This window comes from Homalodisca vitripennis, chromosome 2, assembly GCF_021130785.1.
Source record: "Homalodisca vitripennis isolate AUS2020 chromosome 2, UT_GWSS_2.1, whole genome shotgun sequence".
Classification (NCBI taxonomy): domain Eukaryota; kingdom Metazoa; phylum Arthropoda; class Insecta; order Hemiptera; family Cicadellidae; genus Homalodisca; species Homalodisca vitripennis.
The window spans coordinates 98580510-98599769 of NC_060208.1; the positions used below are offsets into that span (position 1 = coordinate 98580510).

The 19260-nt window shown below is 31.4% G+C and overlaps 1 protein-coding gene and 1 long non-coding RNA gene across 2 annotated transcripts; one reads left to right on the top strand and one right to left on the bottom strand.

Moving 5' to 3' along the window:
• Nucleotides 1-212: 212 nt before the first annotated feature.
• LOC124356310 lies at nucleotides 213-2057 on the bottom strand. The gene is made up of 2 exons (XR_006921845.1): nucleotides 1983-2057; nucleotides 213-442 (listed from the first exon to the last, which is right to left on the bottom strand). It is a non-coding gene; the product is annotated as an uncharacterized LOC124356310 (long non-coding RNA).
• A 1160-nt stretch (nucleotides 2058-3217) lies between these two features.
• LOC124354409 (farnesol dehydrogenase-like) lies at nucleotides 3218-16832 on the top strand. Its single transcript, XM_046804839.1, has 6 exons — nucleotides 3218-3379; nucleotides 10771-10945; nucleotides 11058-11187; nucleotides 12965-13091; nucleotides 14925-15065; nucleotides 16647-16832. Exons 1-6 carry the CDS (start codon nucleotides 3248-3250, stop codon nucleotides 16695-16697), a joined length of 756 nt encoding a protein of 251 aa, XP_046660795.1. The 5' UTR covers nucleotides 3218-3247; the 3' UTR covers nucleotides 16698-16832.
• The last annotated feature ends 2428 nt before the right edge of the window (nucleotides 16833-19260 follow it).

Genomic DNA, 19260 nt, shown 5'->3' on the forward strand with positions numbered 1-19260 from the left:
TGAAGTGATTATTTGTTGAAGTGATTATATTGCTACAACAAATAATGTGTGGCAATTTATTTAGTTGTTTGTATTCTGTGGCTGAACTAACATTGGTTTTCAGGTTCACAATACTTACACACAAACGCACACACACATACACACACCACTCTTTATATAATTTTAAAAGTATGGTTGTGAGGTATAAACTAAAGGTGGAACGAGACTACAAATTTCAATTTCACTCATTAATATTATAATTTCAGTTACTAGGAACATCACACTCTGTAGTCATATGCTTCGTTGTCTTACTCGAGCGCATAACCAGGAAACCAGGGTGGAGTGTAATATGGAGGAATGTCTTTTCCATGAGCTGCGCTGGCTATGAATGCGATCAAGAAAACCATCAGTAGAGACCAATTCCACATTCTAGCTGTTTGGCTGATGGTATTTCTGAAACTGACTAATTAAACAAGGTAAGTAAGTTAGGCAAGTAAGCGCAATTTTCAAACATATGGTTCCATTTGTTCCTTCCAACTTTTGGTACGTTCTCGTGGTCTGGTTCCAGATGTTATATTTCTATTGGTGTTAGGCCTATCATTTGTATATAAATTAAACATTTTGGAAATAAAAACTCTTTAAAACAGAGGCAGAATAATCTAGAGGAGCATAAAAAAGAGGAGTCTTCTTCTCGAATCATAATGAGCAATGGGAATACGAAAATCCATATTTTACATCCATATTTACATCCTTTCAGCATCGAATGGTATTGAAACAATACAACTTTAAAAAGTATATTTAATTATCTCAGTATGCAACTTTAGATTTTTAAAAGTCAAAATAATGATCCAACATTAAAACATACTTCTACCATTTACTGTACCCTCCCACAGTAGCATTTAACTTAAACCTAGTGAGATTTTAGAAAACGTCATCTCCAATAGCAACTAATACATCCTGTTACGAGCTAACAGTAACGAGTTAGTTTCTATTGACGTCATGGTCCTAATTCATCAGCTTTCAGTTGAATTATGTGGATTTAGAGGTAGTTCTGAAGAGTACTAAAGTCGTATTCCTACGACAAAAACGTGACTTTTTCCTAGTAGTATGGTAAGAAAAAGTATTAGGGTTGATTTGGTAGAGATTAATTAATTATTTAATTTATAATAAAAATATAACTGTATAATTATATAATTATATTATAATATAACTATATAATTAATATAAATATAACTGTACTATATATATATATATATATATATATGTACAAATATTGTGTACATATATATATATATATATATGTGTGTGTGTGTGTGTACATATATTGTGTAAGTATATATACGTCAATAGTGTATATATATATATATATATATATATATATATATATATATATATATATATATATATACAGACACGGCTTTTATAAAGTTACTGTTTCGTTAAAATGTATAGTTTTAGCAATAAGTAAAAACAGAAGTAACAACACCATCAATGTAAAACAGTAAAGGAAAAAGTAAACATGTACCAAAAGTTTATGGTTTTATTACCTTAGATGCAGGATGTGGGAATCGTGGAGGCCGAAAACTCTACCTCTGTATCTCTTTTTCTAACCCTTACAGTATATACACGAACTACAACAGCCACACGAACTTTTACAAGGTTCCAGGCACAGATTGATTGGACTGTATGTATTTTCGGAGTCATTACCAAATACTAATTACGCTTTTGTTACGCTAAGTGTAAAAAACTCGGCTTGACAGATTGTAGTATTATAGTAATATTTTTCTATCCAACGTTATTGAGGCATAGCGTCTAGCATTTTGAGCCTCAAATATACAGAAAATGTAATTTAATTTAAAATTTTACATTTCAGGTTTGTTTTAAAGACCTGAAAAAACACAACTTTAAGAGTGATGTTAAAATAAATATTAATACAGTTTAAAAAACTACAACTAAATTATAAATTTAGAATTATTCAACCATAATATATGTTACTAACTTACTCTTCAAGAAAGTCTTTCAGTGGTCGAGTAGCAGAGGTAGCTTTTATATCACTCTCAAGCTCTATAGAGTTCGTTTAATTAACGGTTAACTGCATTGATAACAGAGCTTAATTTACGACCCATTCTTTTGGAATGTTCCAATTTGTAACGCCAGTGACTTGGCTGTATACAACTAGTAATTTGGTGAACTAGGTAACTGTTTAGGAAAATCACAAGCAAGTTATTTGCCAAAGTTGGGAGTTTTCATTTACATGAAAAATCTGAATAAGAAAAGAGGGTTTATTTATAAATAATTTACAAAAGCCCTTCCCACTCAGTTGGAGTAATTAGATAGACTTTGTGACTACTGAAATATTATTTAATACCTCGAAAACCGTTTAAGTTACAAAATAATTTGTTTAAATAAAACTTTGGGAAAAGTTAATTGGTCAACTCCATAAGGAAACTGAACACTTTCAGCTCTCATGTGTCCGTTATTGAGGGAAATATAAACAAGTTCCAAGAATAATTGTTTACTGTGTGTTTTGCCAAAGTTCAGTACGTCTGGGGATATACAAATTTAAAAAACTAAACAACTGAATTTAATTAGTTGGTTAATAATTGTATAAGTTATTAAACCTAAAACACATGCAGGCAGATAGAAGGTAAAGTAAACATTTCTGACCCATGATTATATTACACTTTTGTTTATCTTGATCTGGAATAAATAAAAAAAAATATTACCAGAGAATTTGGAAACATCTTTTATTTAGCGTAGCCGTTCCTGTTTACTTGGCTTAAGAAAAGTTGTGAAGAAGCGAAGAAAATCGAAATGAAGTAAACATGGGAGCTTCATTCCTTCAGTGTAATAGACAACTGGGGTTTGTCAGTTGAATTCATTTAATATAATACAATTTTGGAAGTAGATTATGTTTTTTAGGATAAAGCTTATTGTGACACTTTCGTGAAATCAGAATAGTGTTTTGTTATACAGTATTACAACAAAATTACTGATGTACATAACTATAAATTATTTGAATTACATTTCAAAAATCTTTTATTGTTTCACAACAGACTTCGGAAATATTTTATCTTGTTGGCCTTTATGTTTTAAAACTCAATCCAATCACTGCAGCGCTTTTAAGCAGCGAAGCAAATAATGTTTTAAATTGTATTTACAAAAAGGTTAAACGAGATTATGTTTCGGCTTTCTTCGCCAACCTTCGTTAATACGAGCGGCTGTTATCAATTGGACTCTCGCGAAGTGCTGACTCCTAGTAGTCGACATGGACAAGTGGAGAGGCAAGGTCGCGCTAGTGACAGGGGCTAGCAGCGGTATTGGTGCCGCGGTAGCCAGGGCCCTCGTCCACCACGGGATGGTAGTGGTAGGGCTGGCCAGGCGGTTGGAGCGAGTACAGGTGAGTTGAACTTGAATATTATAACTTAAAAAGTGTTTAATTACTTAATATATTTTAAGTACTGTTCCATGTGAGGTGATCTTTCACATGTAAATGAATTTTTAATACCGCAATAAAACAAATAATATATGTGTTGATGTGCGGTATGTCGTGCGTGTCAGGAGAGTATGGGTTGATGTGCGGTATGACCATGCGTGTCAGGAGATTCTGGGTTGATATGCGGTATGCAATGCGTGTCAGGGGAGTCTGGGTTGATATGCGGTATGCAATGCGTGTCAGGGGAGTCTGGGTTGATATGCGGTATACCATGCGTGTCAGGAGATTCTGGGTTGATATGCGGTATGCAATGCGAGTCAGGAGATTCTGGGTTGATATGCGGTATGCTATGCGTGTCAGGAGATTCTGGGTTGATATGCGGTATGCAATGCGTGTTAGGGGAGTCTGAGTTGATATGCGGTATGCAATGCGTGTCAGGGGAGTCTGGGTTGATATGCGGTATACCATGCTCGTCTGGTGAGTCTGGGTTGATATGCGGTATGACATGCGTACCAGGAAAATCTGGGTTGGTATGCTCACTTGATGGCTTGAGTGTGAAAAAATATAAGATTGGAGATGTTTAAAGTTATACTAGAATTTCTGTGTTACCTGACGTCTGCACTATTGCATTAGCTAATATATAACCGGTAACTATGTCTAGGTGGATTGCTCAGTATTAGAAACTAGATTTCAGAAAGCTGCCAAAATATCTTACCGGAATATTCATTAATATATGTACGTAATCACGATAAACTGTACAAACCCTTTGTTTAACATATATTTTATTAAATTAAAGCGTATAATAAATTCTGCTGATACATTGTTCGTTCACTAACTTATCAAATATGACGAATTCTTAAGGTTATCACTGAAGTGTCTGATGAACATGCAAGTTTAGTGCAAATACTATTATAATAAGTTATCTATACTGATAACGCTGATTAACAGCTTAATTTTACATTTTTTTAGTTTACCTTCAAAAGATTTCAGAACAGTGGCTTTTATATTTATGAGGAAATCTTTGGCATATGCTTTAAAGTAAACATTCATTTTAAAAACTAATCGTATTAATTGTTTTGTACATCATCTCTTATATTATATACAAGACCGTGACCAAGTCTAATGAAATGGTCACCGCTTTAATCAGAGTCGCCCAATTATGTGTATGAATGTGAATTTAATAATTCATGTGTTAGTGTTTAAATTAACTCAGGTAGAAATACGTACTGTTAAATATACGTTAATTGTGTTTTGTGTAGGTTGGAAAACTTTACTTCTCTCCTTAACTTTAAAGAATTTAAATAATGCTGTTTAGTATTTTATCCTATAGTTAAAATTATATGTATTTTAAAACTATTTATGTTTACTGTAATGTTACACAGGCCATTATTTTAGACGTTAAATCAACGTACAACGATCTCGAGTTCTTATAATTAATTATCAATCTTTTATCAAGACTTCTCTTATTGGTAAGGTCATTGCAGTATAATTACATAGACACGAATCATTTGATCCCTATATATATATATATATATATATATATATATATATATATATATATATATATATATATATATTTAGGAACAAATATTAAAATAGAGCCATTACTTTTAACGATTAAATTATTTTGTATTTTCTTTGTGGTGTTGTAGTATGCTCGCCCAGCAAGTGAGAGATTCTGGTTGGAGCGTATACTTTTTGTAATTCAATCTTTATTGAAATTAAATTAGCCCAATACTGTTTATACAAATTTAATGAATGTTAAAAGACGTTTGACAGGTATACAGTCTTCCGAACACATGTTAGTTTGGTTAATTAAACACATATGTAAGAAACGGTCAACTCCTAACGTAGTCTTTTTAATTCCTTCAGTCTCCAACAGACTTAAAATACTTTGTAGACTTGATTGTGTTTTAGAAGCAAGGCGTATTTTAATTCAAAAGAATGAAACAAAGGACTGTAATCATTTGTAACAAACATTATTTACCATTTTGTAATCACGTAGATAAATTAAGTATACCAACATTCTGCTGGCTATATATAAATAATTGTGCGAGGGCAGTAAGATACAGATAGTAAATTCTTTTAGAATGACCTCATATCGGTTCGTCCGTAATCATTTCAAATAGCCATACTGATGAAATTTCTGTAATTGTTAGTACGATTTCCTACATCATTACATAAATATTTGATTGCTCCATTATTTCTCATAGATGTTATTTTAACTAATGTATCGTGTCTTATGTTATAAAGTGGTATGACTGCGTGTGAAAAAAATTTAAACCGTTTACACTTTTATTTCTCATCTGCATTATAATCTAGCTTCATATTCGGTAATAAAAGTAAATAATAAGGTGGTAAATTAATGACCTGTTCTAATAATAAACATCGTTTTAAAGTACAAGTCTCTTAAGTTTAGAAATGGAATAAATAATATACAATTTAACTTTACCATCGTATTTTGCTAAAATCCTCATGTCTACATAAATAAATTTGAGTTCGATTATGTAGCATAACCTTCCTTGAAATATGGATTAAAGTTAGCAAAGCTTATCATTCTAGGGAATACCTCGTAAACATTTAAGCTTTATATCATTATTGAGCTTCCACGCTATCTTTAAATTTTGCATAAACCTCCATTTCACCGCAAAATCAAGCTCAGCATATCAATCTATAGAACCACGGGATATCCTGAACTCTTATAAGTAAAGAGTAACTTTGGGTATATTTGTTAATGCAGCTTGTATTAAATTAACTATATTCCACCAGTATGCCCTCAAATGCCTATTTGATCTCCAATCAGCAACAGTCCCTATATTATAAATAAACAGTAACTTTGGGTATACTTATAATTGGAGATTGTATTATTGTAATTAACTATATTCTACCAGTATGCACTCAAGTACACCTATTTGATCTCCACTCAGCAACAGTCCCTATATTATAAGTAAAGAGTAACTTTGGGTATATTTATTAATGCAGATTGTATTATTGTAATTAACTATATTCCACCAGTATGCCCTCAAGTATACCTATTTGATCTCCACTCAGCAACAGTCCCTATATTATAAGTAAAGAGTAACTTTGGGTATATTTACTAATGCAGATTGTATTATTGTAATTAACTATATTCCACCAGTATGCCCTCAAGTATACCTATTTGATCTCCAATCAACAACAGTCCCTATATTATAAGTAAAGAGTAACTTTGGGTATATTTATTAATGCAGATTGTATTATTGTAATTAACTATATTCCACCAGTATGCCCTCAAGTATACCTATTTGATCTCCAATCAACAACAGTCCCTATATTATAAGTAAAGAGTAACTTTGGGTATATTTATTAATGCAGATTGTATTATTGTAATTAACTATATTCCACCAGTATGCCCTCAAGTACACCTATTTGATCTCCACTCAGCAACAGTCCCTATATTATAAGTAAAGAGTAACTTTGGGTATATTTATTAATGCAGATTGTATTATTGTAATTAACTATATTCCACCAGTATGCACTCAAGTACACCTATTTGATCTCCACTCAGCAACAGTCCCTATATTATAAGTAAAGAGTAACTTTGGGTATATTTATTAATGCAGATTGTATTATTGTAATTAACTATATTCCACCAGTATGCCCTCAAGTATACCTATTTGATCTCCACTCAGCAACAGTCCCTATATTATAAGTAAAGAGTAACTTTGGGTATATTTATTAATGCAGATTGTATTATTGTAATTAACTATATTCCACCAGTATGCCCTCAAGTATACCTATTTGATCTCCAATCAGCAACAGTCCCTATATTATAAGTAAAGAGTAACTTTGGGTATATTTATTAATGCAGATTGTATTATTGTAATTAACTATATTCCACCAGTATACCCTCAAGTATACCTATTTGATCTCCAATCAACAACAGTCCCTATATTATAAGTAAAGAGTAACTTTGGGTATATTTATTAATGCAGATTGTATTATTGTAATTAACTATATTCCACCAGTATGCCCTCAAGTATACCTATTTGATCTCCAATCAACAACAGTCCCTATATTATAAGTAAAGAGTAACTTTGGGTATATTTATTAATGCAGATTGTATTATTGTAATTAACTATATTCCACCAGTATGCCCTCAAGTATACCTATTTGATCTCCAATCAACAACAGTCCCTATATTATAAGTAAAGAGTAACTTTGGGTATATTTATTAATGCAGATTGTATTATTGTAATTAACTATATTCCACCAGTATGCCCTCAAGTATACCTATTTGATCTCCAATCAACAACAGTCCCTATATTATAAGTAAAGAGTAACTTTGGGTATATTTTACTAATGCAGATTGTATTATTGTAATTAACTATATTCCACCAGTATACCCTCAAGTATACCTATTTGATCTCCAATCAACAACAGTCCCTATATTATAAGTAAAGAGTAACTTTGGGTATATTTACTAATGCAGATTGTATTATTGTAATTAACTATATTCCACCAGTATACCCTCAAGTATACCTATTTGATCTCCAATCAACAACAGTCCCTATATTATAAGTAAAGAGTAACTTTGGGTATATTTACTAATGCAGATTGTATTATTGTAATTAACTATATTCCTCCAGTATACCCTCAAGTATACCTATTTGATCTCCAATCAACAACAGTCCCTATATTATAAGTAAAGAGTAACTTTGGGTATATTTATTAATGCAGATTGTATTATTGTAATTAACTATATTCCACCAGTATGCCCTCAAGTATACCTATTTGATCTCCACTCAGCAACAGTCCCTATATTATAAGTAAAGAGTAACTTTGGGTATATTTATTAATGCAGATTGTATTATTGTAATTAACTATATTCCACCAGTATGCCCTCAAGTATACCTATTTGATCTCCAATCAGCAACAGTCCCTATATTATAAGTAAAGAGTAACTTTGGGTATATTTATTAATGCAGATTGTATTATTGTAATTAACTATATTCCACCAGTATGCCCTCAAGTATACCTATTTGATCTCCACTCAGCAACAGTCCCTATATTATAAGTAAAGAGTAACTTTGGGTATATTTATTAATGCAGATTGTATTATTGTAATTAACTATATTCCACCAGTATGCCCTCAAGTATACCTATTTGATCTCCACTCAGCAACAGTCCCTATATTATAAGTAAAGAGTAACTTTGGGTATATTTATTAATGCAGATTGTATTATTGTAATTAACTATATTCCACCAGTATGCCCTCAAGTATACCTATTTGATCTCCAATCAGCAACAGTCCCTATATTATAAGTAAAGAGTAACTTTGGGTATATTTATTAATGCAGATTGTATTATTGTAATTAACTATATTCCACCAGTATGCCCTCAAGTACACCTATTTGATCTCCACTCAGCAACAGTCCCTATATTATAAGTAAAGAGTAACTTTGGGTATATTTATTAATGCAGATTGTATTATTGTAATTAACTATATTCCACCAGTATGCCCTCAAGTATACCTATTTGATCTCCACTCAGCAACAGTCCCTATATTATAAGTAAAGAGTAACTTTGGGTATATTTATTAATGCAGATTGTATTATTGTAATTAACTATATTCCACCAGTATGCCCTCAAGTATACCTATTTGATCTCCAATCAGCAACAGTCCCTATATTATAAGTAAAGAGTAACTTTGGGTATATTTATTAATGCAGATTGTATTATTGTAATTAACTATATTCCACCAGTATGCCCTCAAGTACACCTATTTGATCTCCACTCAGCAACAGTCCCTATATTATAAGTAAAGAGTAACTTTGGGTATATTTATTAATGCAGATTGTATTATTGTAATTAACTATATTCCACCAGTATGCCCTCAAGTACACCTATTTGATCTCCACTCAGCAACAGTCCCTATATTATAAGTAAAGAGTAACTTTGGGTATATTTATTAATGCAGATTGTATTATTGTAATTAACTATATTCCACCAGTATGCCCTCAAGTATACCTATTTGATCTCCACTCAGCAACAGTCCCTATATTATAAGTAAACAGTAACTTTGGGTATATTTATTAATGCAGATTGTATTATTGTAATTAACTATATTCCACCAGTATGCCCTCAAGTATACCTATTTGATCTCCACTCAGCAACAGTCCCTATATTATAAGTAAAGAGTAACTTTGGGTATATTTATTAATGCAGATTGTATTATTGTAATTAACTATATTCCACCAGTATGCCCTCAAGTATACCTATTTGATCTCCAATCAGCAACAGTCCCTATATTATAAATAAACAGTAACTTTGGGTATACTTATTAATGCAGATTGTATTATTGTAATTAACTATATTCCACCAGTATGCCCTCAAGTATACCTATTTGATCTCCAATCAACAACAGTCCCTATATTATAAATAAACAGTAACTTTGGGTATATTTATTAATGCAGATTGTATTATTGTAATTAACTATATTCCACCAGTATGCCCTCAAGTATACCTATTTGATCTCCAATCAACAACAGTCCCTATATTATAAGTAAACAGTAACTTTGGGTATACTTATTAATGCAGATTGTATTATTGTAATTAACTATATTCCACCAGTATACCCTCAAGTATACCTATTTGATCTCCAATCAACAACAGTCCCTATATTATAAGTAAAGGGTAACTTTGGGTATATTTATTAATGCAGATTGTATTATTGTAATTAACTATATCCTACCAGTATACCCTCAAGTATACCTATGTGATCCCCAAACAGCAACGATCCCCATGGCATCGGTGCAAGTTAACTGTAGTATTTTTGTTAAGGCAGCTTTGTATGGGATGAAATATATTCCACCAGTATACCCTCAGTATACCTATGTGATCCCCAAACAGCAACGATCCCCATGGCATCGGTGCAAGTTAACTGTAGTATTTTTGTTAAGGCAGCTTGTATGGGATGAAATATATTCCACCAGTATACCCTCAAGTATACCTACGTGATCCCCAAACAGCAACGATCCCCATGGTATCGGTGCAAGGTAACTTTGAGTATTTTTTTTAAGGCAGCTTGTATGGGATGAATCAAGAAATGAAGCTTGTATCGTTACAGAATGCTATCGATATAACGTTCATGCCCCTGAACGTAGCGGAGTACGTTACGCTATACTGTTCTGGCGTACTTCCTGCCTGTTCAGTAAATAAATAAATATAAGAGTTGTACAAATAACATCTATACATTTTTACGTATGGTGTCAACTACCTGTGCAATGAGTTGCATTTTATTATTAAGGGATATAAATTAGTTAATTGATTATTGTACTCTACTATTACATTGTACATCTGTTCGTATTCCCTAGGATATTGCAAAAGACATAGTCGAGGCCAAGGAACCAGGAAAGCTCATAGCTATTAAAGCCGATATGCGGAAGGAAGAAGACATATTGAAAGCTTTCTCGTGGGCGGAAGACCAACTGGGTGGAGTAGACGTCTTGGTGAACAATGCTGGAGTCTTCCACACTAGTTACTTGTCAGGTAACTATGTCACCATCTCGGTTAGATAATTTTATTAATTTTGATTTCAAAACTCATTTTCCGTTTTAGCCAAATCCTAACCTGAACTAACCTAACATAACCAATGTTACAGAGGGCAAGACGGAGGATTGGCGTGACATGTTGGAGGTTAACGTGTTGGCTGTCTGTATATGCACGCGGGAGTACCTCAAATCTATGGAGAGAAGAAACAATCAGCAAGGCCATATTGTCATTATAAGCAGGTAAACTGTTAACTATTTAAACCTGTATTGCCTACACAGGACTAATCGTACTTTGAAACTCTCCCTCCAGACTTCCAGAATGTAATACGAATTGAGAGAAAAAGCTATACGTACACATACATATTGTACTAAAATACATCGTTCTAGTAAATTTTACATTGGTCTATATTAAACGGATTTTCTAAGAACTCAGGCTAATAATAACTCCGAATATCTAACATTTCGCTCATGACAAGACACTGGCATTGCAAACATTTTGTAGAATTCGCATTAATCCAAATCAACTTTGGTAAGTTTAAAGGAGGGTGAATAAAACCTGTAAGTTATGATTATGTGAGCTTACTTTCGGCTTGTAATTATTAATAACTAACAGTTAACCCGCGCCTTGCTCGGAATGTACTGCCGAACAACTAAGACGTCACAGGAATACTCTGTTTAATGACATGTCAAAAACACGGTCTCTGAAAAATATCCTAATCTCCTAATCTACTTTCGAATAATTAAAAATTAAAGACGTTGAGGCCGTACAATTTTTTATAAATACCATTTATTTAAATAAATACAATTTTTAAGCAATATTCTATAATATTTGATAGGATGGTTCCATTGATTTCAGTAATACTTAAAGTATTTTACACCGATATTCTGGAATAATAAAGTCCATATTCTGCTTTAATGAAAGCATTTATAATGTTTTATGATGGAGCCCTATGATGATTTTAAAACAAAGTATGCACGCATCAAGTAAATATTACTCTGTTGTTTTACGTTATATCAGAGATTAAACAACATTGTGACTGGCTCTTATTGTTCAGGTTTTAAGGGTTTTAATTACACATATGGTTCAAAGGAATTATATTTTCGTCTCTAAAGTTGAATTTTCTTCTTTCCTCGATCAGGAAAATATTTCAGAAGACTGCTTCAATAACAAAAGGTCTACTTCTATCACTTGTAACCTACTTCAGTTTAAGGGATAGGGTGACAAACATAACTTTACATGTGCTTTACTCTTTAATTGAACAACATTGTTTCCGCTATGTATCAAACTTTTCTCAAAATAATGGCAGACATGCTTTTTCCAATCATCCCGATGTACTAATAATATTTAGGAATATTTTAGTTTCCTAAGATTAAATGCATGCCTATTCTGCGGACCATCTAGCTCGCTGCCTTTGCTTGTCTGCCCTCGGTATTAGTCCCCATAAGGTATGTAAAACTATGTATGTAAACCTGACACAGCCCTTGCTTTTTAATTTGTGTTTGCTACATCATCCTATATTCTTAGTTTAGTCAAGGAATTATAAACATTTCTATACTCTTAATCAGTATCATATGTATCACCAGTGCAAAACACTGCCCCCTCACTGGCTTTCATTTTTCATTGGCAGCAAATTAATTCCGATCGGTTTATTCGTAGTAAAATGTTACATATCTGATGACCCTGTAAGAGTTTTATTGGTTTTAACTTGTTTCAATGTAACAATTATTTATAAAACCACCATTCTGGACAAAAGTAAAAAGGTACATTAAAATTCACAATGGTTAAAAAAACTAATTTGTTAAGTTTGTTGCTCATTGGCGTATAAAATAAAATATATTGAATAGAAAGTTATAAAATGGTGGCTAATAGCTCGGGAACATGAAAAATGGCGTTTCTATAAAAAGTAGGCGAATAATCACAAGTTATGAATCACAACGCCCTCTATCATTTCCCTCTTTGTTACGCTGCTGACAAGAAAATACTAGAGGAAACTGTACCCTGTGTGTTACGTTACAGTATAGCAGCGCATATAGCAGAGTACCCTAAGATAAACATGTACTGCAGCACCAAGCACGCGGTCCATGCCATCGGTTCTTGCCTCAGAAGAGAACTGGCTGAAAAGAAAAGCAACATTAAAGTCACGGTAAGTTTCTCATTTCTTTGCTGCACGGATTACTAGTTTCACTAAGTTAAGATTATACTTAATACGCATGTGTCGATGGTAATTATTTATCCCCCCAAAATTAATTGTATGCCCCTCTTATTTGATCTCCTCTTGAGTCTGTTGATTAATGCACTACAACAGTCAGGGTGATTAATATCTTTTAAATAACTATTTATAATGGTGTCAGCTTAAGATAATTAGTATGTTTAATATTTATTTTGTAGTATCTAAACAGTTGTGATTATTGCTGTCGGTGTTTTTTATATTACCAAAATTCTGTGTGAGGAAAAAGTGGCCTATCTCATTCTAAAAAAATTTAATTCTTTTGTTAACAATAAAATATATACTTTTGCTATGCAATTCTTTATGCACTTTTTAATGCCCTACAATTGGTTGGAAGCAATATATTTGATTATAGCAATATGTTAGATTACAGCAATATGTTTGATTGTGGCAATATTGTTTGGTTATAGCAATGTTTTTATTTTAGCAATATGTTTGATTATCTCGTTTGAATTACTTCAGAACTTGCAAAAATCCTCGTTTACTTAGTACAAATTAAGTGCGTGTTTTTATCTTGTTTCAATACTTCAACCTTCCTGAATTTTTAACCATTGATAAAACTCGGAAATAAGCTTCAAGACATATCGATGTTATTATATGCATATTATATTGTAGTAAATACCAATGGGTTAATTTGGTGCGTCAGCACTCTGCGGTCGTGGATGGGATGGTCAGAGTTGAGCCAACCATTACGGTTACACAGATTATACAGTTTACAAGTTATACAGTAAAGATCGCGATTGAATGAGCACACTTCCCTAGTTGCTGTGTACTATCTAAACTACTGAAAAGATGTTTGGTTTAACCAACTGAAACAATTTATTAGATATATTTTCAAACCCAACATAACAATTAATAGTTTTATGTTAATAAATAGTATACTTGTTTAATATACGCTAGCTTGTAGCAGTGCAATGTTATTTTATTTATTAACGCAAATTGCAATATTTCATCAATATGTCTTCAAATAAAATTATACTAAACGTGTGAAAACAAAAATAATAATATCATTCTAGTCAACAATCCTGTAAATTATATTATTAAACTAGTTTTGTTAAGTACGAGTTAATCAGGATATACTAATTCCGTAGCTAAGTAAAAAAAACTTAGTTAAGTAATGTGACTTTTTGAAATATTTTAAAAAACTATTTTAATCAATTTATGAGGGATTTGCATACGTTAAAATGTAATAGATTTGAAGGCTTACACTTTTTTAAATGAAAAAATCAGCTTCTAAATTGTTTTGTATTACAATATAAGTTCCTATGAATTTTGCAATGGTCTAATGTAAAATGCCTTCGTAAGTTCTGAAGAGTTTCGCCGTTTATAAAATATTTCAACAGAAACCATCTGCGATTAAATTGAATTAGACAATGCTAACATTATTGCCACTCTCCTGAACTTACTTTTGTCGCAGCGACTCTTCAAAAATACCATTTAAGTAAAAATGTCATATTTTAAAACTTTAATGCTACTTCTGAATGGCATGGAGGTATCAACAATGTCATGATATCATAAAAAATTTCCAGCCAAATAACTAGCAATTTTAGTCCGCACAATCTGTCAAACTGATTTTAAATTTGTGTTCTAATAAAATACTATTCAAAATAGTTTCAAATAAATCCGTTGATATAAATTCTAAAACATTTCTTTTTTTAAGAATATACGAACTTTTTTGTTTTCTATAGCAATAAATTAATTAATAATAGTCACATAGTATACGGTTAAAACATCAAAGATTGTTTTCAGGAAATCAGTCCAGGCCCAGTTGCCACCGAGATATTTGAAGGCACGGACTTCTTGGAAGCTTCAAAGTCACTCCCAATACTGGAAAGTGAAGATGTCGCTGCATCTGTGGTCCACGCTCTGTCTGCACCGCCAGTTGCTCAGGTGGGCAAGTGCAAATACTTGTATACATACAGCTATCATTTCAACAATATTTTACATTTAAATATGCCAATGCCAATCGTTGATTCATTAGTTCATGATTTGTTTAAATTTATTATTTTATGTAGAAGGTTTAATTATTGAATAATTTACAGTCTAGTGTATTTAATCGTTTTAAAATTGGACCATTTCGATTGTTTGGCAGAGTTAAGTTACCGCAACATGATATTTTGGAAATTGAAGGCAATCTTCTTAACCACCAAGGGTTGGAAAGGAGAGATATTCTGTCTGTTTCATTTAGACCCTGATCTGCCTCAACGAACAACGAACCATACGTCACATCGCGTCAGTCATTCCTGATTGGACCATTAGAATTGCAATTACATTGTTGAACAAATCAGCTTCGTTGGTACAATGAATTCCATAGAGAAGACGTTTCATTGTTCAATAGCCTCGACTAAACTGTATTACTCGTCGTATACTTGTGTAGTATATGCCAGTTTGTACGCGATCAAAGATTACCTGTTAAAACAACACTTTGTATCCGACATATATAACTTACTGCAGACAAAGTGCTTTATGTTACTTTCCTGTATCTGGAGTACAGGATAGTAAAAAAAAATTCTTTTTATATGATTTTAGAATTACGTTTTCGTTTCATTCTAAAAGTATTTCTTTGGAACACGTTTTGGGTAGTTTCGAACTGCATACGTAGAAATTTTTCATTACATTTTTGGAAATATTTACACATATAAAATATTTTTTGTCGCAATGTTTATTTATTGAAACCCTTTTATTCTTTATTAAAAGTTAATTTAGAATAACTGCAAAAAATTTGTGTTTTATTATATTATTATTATACTATACACTTTAAGCATGTTTTGTGACGCTTAAAGTGTGCCAATCAGTATCTTATTAGTCAATGTTAAATACCTGTGGGATAACCTTGTATGAGGATTGAACAGCTGATTTATTTACATCTCCAGTCAACGGATGTTACACTGAAACTGCCAATAAAACATACCTGCTTATGCGGGTTAGCTGCAAGGATTGAAGCTGTAACGTCATTGGCTGTAGCTTAGCCAATCAAACGTCAATATGACAAAAACTTATAACTATATAACTTTCAGTATTTTTTGTCTCTAGAGCGAAGCTCAAATATTTCAATATTTCAATAATTTAATTACGTTTACAAAGTTCCGACGTTGAGTGAATCGTTCTTGGATCATAGTTATTAAATTTTACGGCACTAATTATGCATTTAGTATTAAATATTATCACTTTGTATTACTATTAATGATTGGATGACTTTTTCATATATAGAAATTGTCATTTGTTATTTCCCGAGGCATATTCTCGTATTTTATAATTCCAAGTTTGCACTTGGATTTATAAAAGGATTATTATTATTTATTTCCGAAAGTATTTGGATCCTTTCGGAAATTTTCTACAACTACAACACACATTACTTCTAGAAAAAAAACTTAGAGGATTTCGGTTACTTACATCCGTTCATGAATGAACACGTTCAAAGAAAGTGAAGGACGCCCATTTTAATGATTTATAATTCTTTTTTTGTTTCAGATCTGCGACATCGTTTTGAACAACGTTCCAACTCTTTTTGCATTTTATTAATTTTTGAACTACATAAATTCTTAATTTTTGTTTGCACTCTATATTGCTGAAGTTTTATATCACAAACTTGGAACTTCATTGTCATGTAAATGTATTATTGTATGATCAATAATAATAAAATAAATACCAAATGAATTAATGCAGTATTACTCTTTGGTTTATTTATACAAAGAATGTCTCAAAATCGAACGTAAAAGATTGGCTAACTTACGATAAACCAGATCTTTTCAATATTATGTTCTAATGTATTAACGGTATATAGTTTACCCAATTACATTAGTGAATACATTGTGTTTAGCTATTAAAAAAATACCAGTGAACCGCAGTTCTGCATTTAGTCGTCATTTGAGATGTCATTTTTTAAATTTTGTGTTTTTACATAAAATCCAAGTTATATTAATTTTTTAATGTTATGGTAACTTTATGGATACAGTTCATAGCCTTTAAATAAACGTAAAAATTAAATACCAATTTATAAAACTGATTTATATTATTTAGTTTCTCTACACAAAAACCTGTGTTTAATAGAAAATCATGATTTGTTTTGTAAAACTAACCAACTTTAGTTCTTCAACAACGTGTTCTCAGATGTTATTATAAATGATATCTAGAAAATTGCGTATATGTATATGGGAGACATTAACAATAGTATAAAAACGCTTTTTGTTGTATTTAAATTTTTAATACTTTCAATGTTCAGAGTAAGTTATATTTTAAGAATGAAAAAAGTGGCTACACTTTACAAGATACAAATATTTAAAATTAAATAATGAAATGTTTTACTTATTGCATTAAATTTTGATCAGGGTAATAATAAGATTAAATTCCTTGAATGTTTGAATTGTGATTCTACCCCTACTTGTATGTATGTATCGCGACCTGAGTCAATAAAAAACACATACATATATTTTGTCGTAAGAAAGTTTTGGTCGTTGTAGAACCTGGTTTGAATTGTATTTTTTAAATAAACGTTTTGAACATGAAACATGTATATATTGTTTAGACTCAATATTTCTTTATGCGGGAGTGATTAAAAGAATTCCTTCTGGTCTTTAGCCCTCCAATAGACTGCGGTGCAAATTCGTTGGGGTCAGTTTGTCAATCACACATCCAAACTTCCAGGACTGGATGTCTCCAGTGAATGTGCTAACAAAATGCGTCGCTAGACTACTTCCCTGAGTATCAGTTTGTTCTAATTTCGTACAAGTAGACATAGTTGTGAGACGAAACTCTACACCATCTGTAAGGGTGATTGTTGTAGCAGATAACTTAATGATTCCAAGGTTGTTTTCGCATTATATCAGATGCAGTCTTGAACTGGAAGTACTGCCTTTATTTCTGTTGTATAAAAATACAAAGCAACAAACAGAGATGAGAAACAGCATTCATTGTATAAATAAGCATATAAAGCCCTCGTATTCTGCAAATGTTTTGGTCTAAGAAGAAACAAAATTATTTATTGAACAAAACTTGAGAAAATACAATAACTATGTAATCGCACAGTTTTCTACATGTACTATAACAAATGTGCGTTTCATGATTATTTGATTGCAGAAAAGTTTAGATTTTTGCACAATTTTGTGCCTTTTTTTATTAGTGAAAAAATATTTAACAATGTGTATGTTTGGTGCTGATTTATTCATAAACTTGAAACGTAAATGCATTTTGAAAGTCAGTGTATCAATTATAATATTTTATTCACACAAAAAATACACTTATAGCGTGTTCCGCAATAATAAAACTCCGTGCCTCAGATCAATACTGTATTATTTTATAGATACTATAAATAACAATATATAAGTATGTTCAGCACAAACTAAGTAAGTGATACCTTAAATTGATTACCTATAAAGTGATTACCTATAAATGATAAAAAACAAAAATTTGGCTTAAATATTTTATACGAACATTATAACAATTTTTAAATAAAAAGACTAAAAAACTAGTGAATATGTTAGTGTAAAACATGAAACTAAACCCACAATTTATGTTACATACACACTGTTCACTTATTACAGACTTTAAAATGAACCGAACACATTATTCATTATACTGCATAGCATCATAACACATAACAGCGATAGTCGAATTACGATAATTAATTCATATAATACTTATATAGTATTGTAATATATATATAATACAATATATATGCAATATATATAATATTTATCTATATAAATATATAGACATTCTCTATAGAATGTCTCAAAATCGAACCTAAAAGATTGGCTAACTTACGATAATAAACCAGATCTTTTCAATATGTTCTAATGTATAATGGTATATAGTTTACATTAGTGAATAAATTGTGTTTAGCTATTAAAATTACCAGTGAACTGCAGATCTGCACTTGGACGTCATTTTAGATGCCATTGTTTCAATTACATGCTTTACATAAAATCCCAGTCATATTCATTTGTTAATGTTTTGGTAACTTTATGGATACAGTTCATAGCCTTTAAATAAACGCAAAAATTAAATACCAATTTATATAATTTAGTTTCTCTACACAAAAGCCTGTGTTTAATTGAACACCATTTAGCTACAAAGAATATTACAG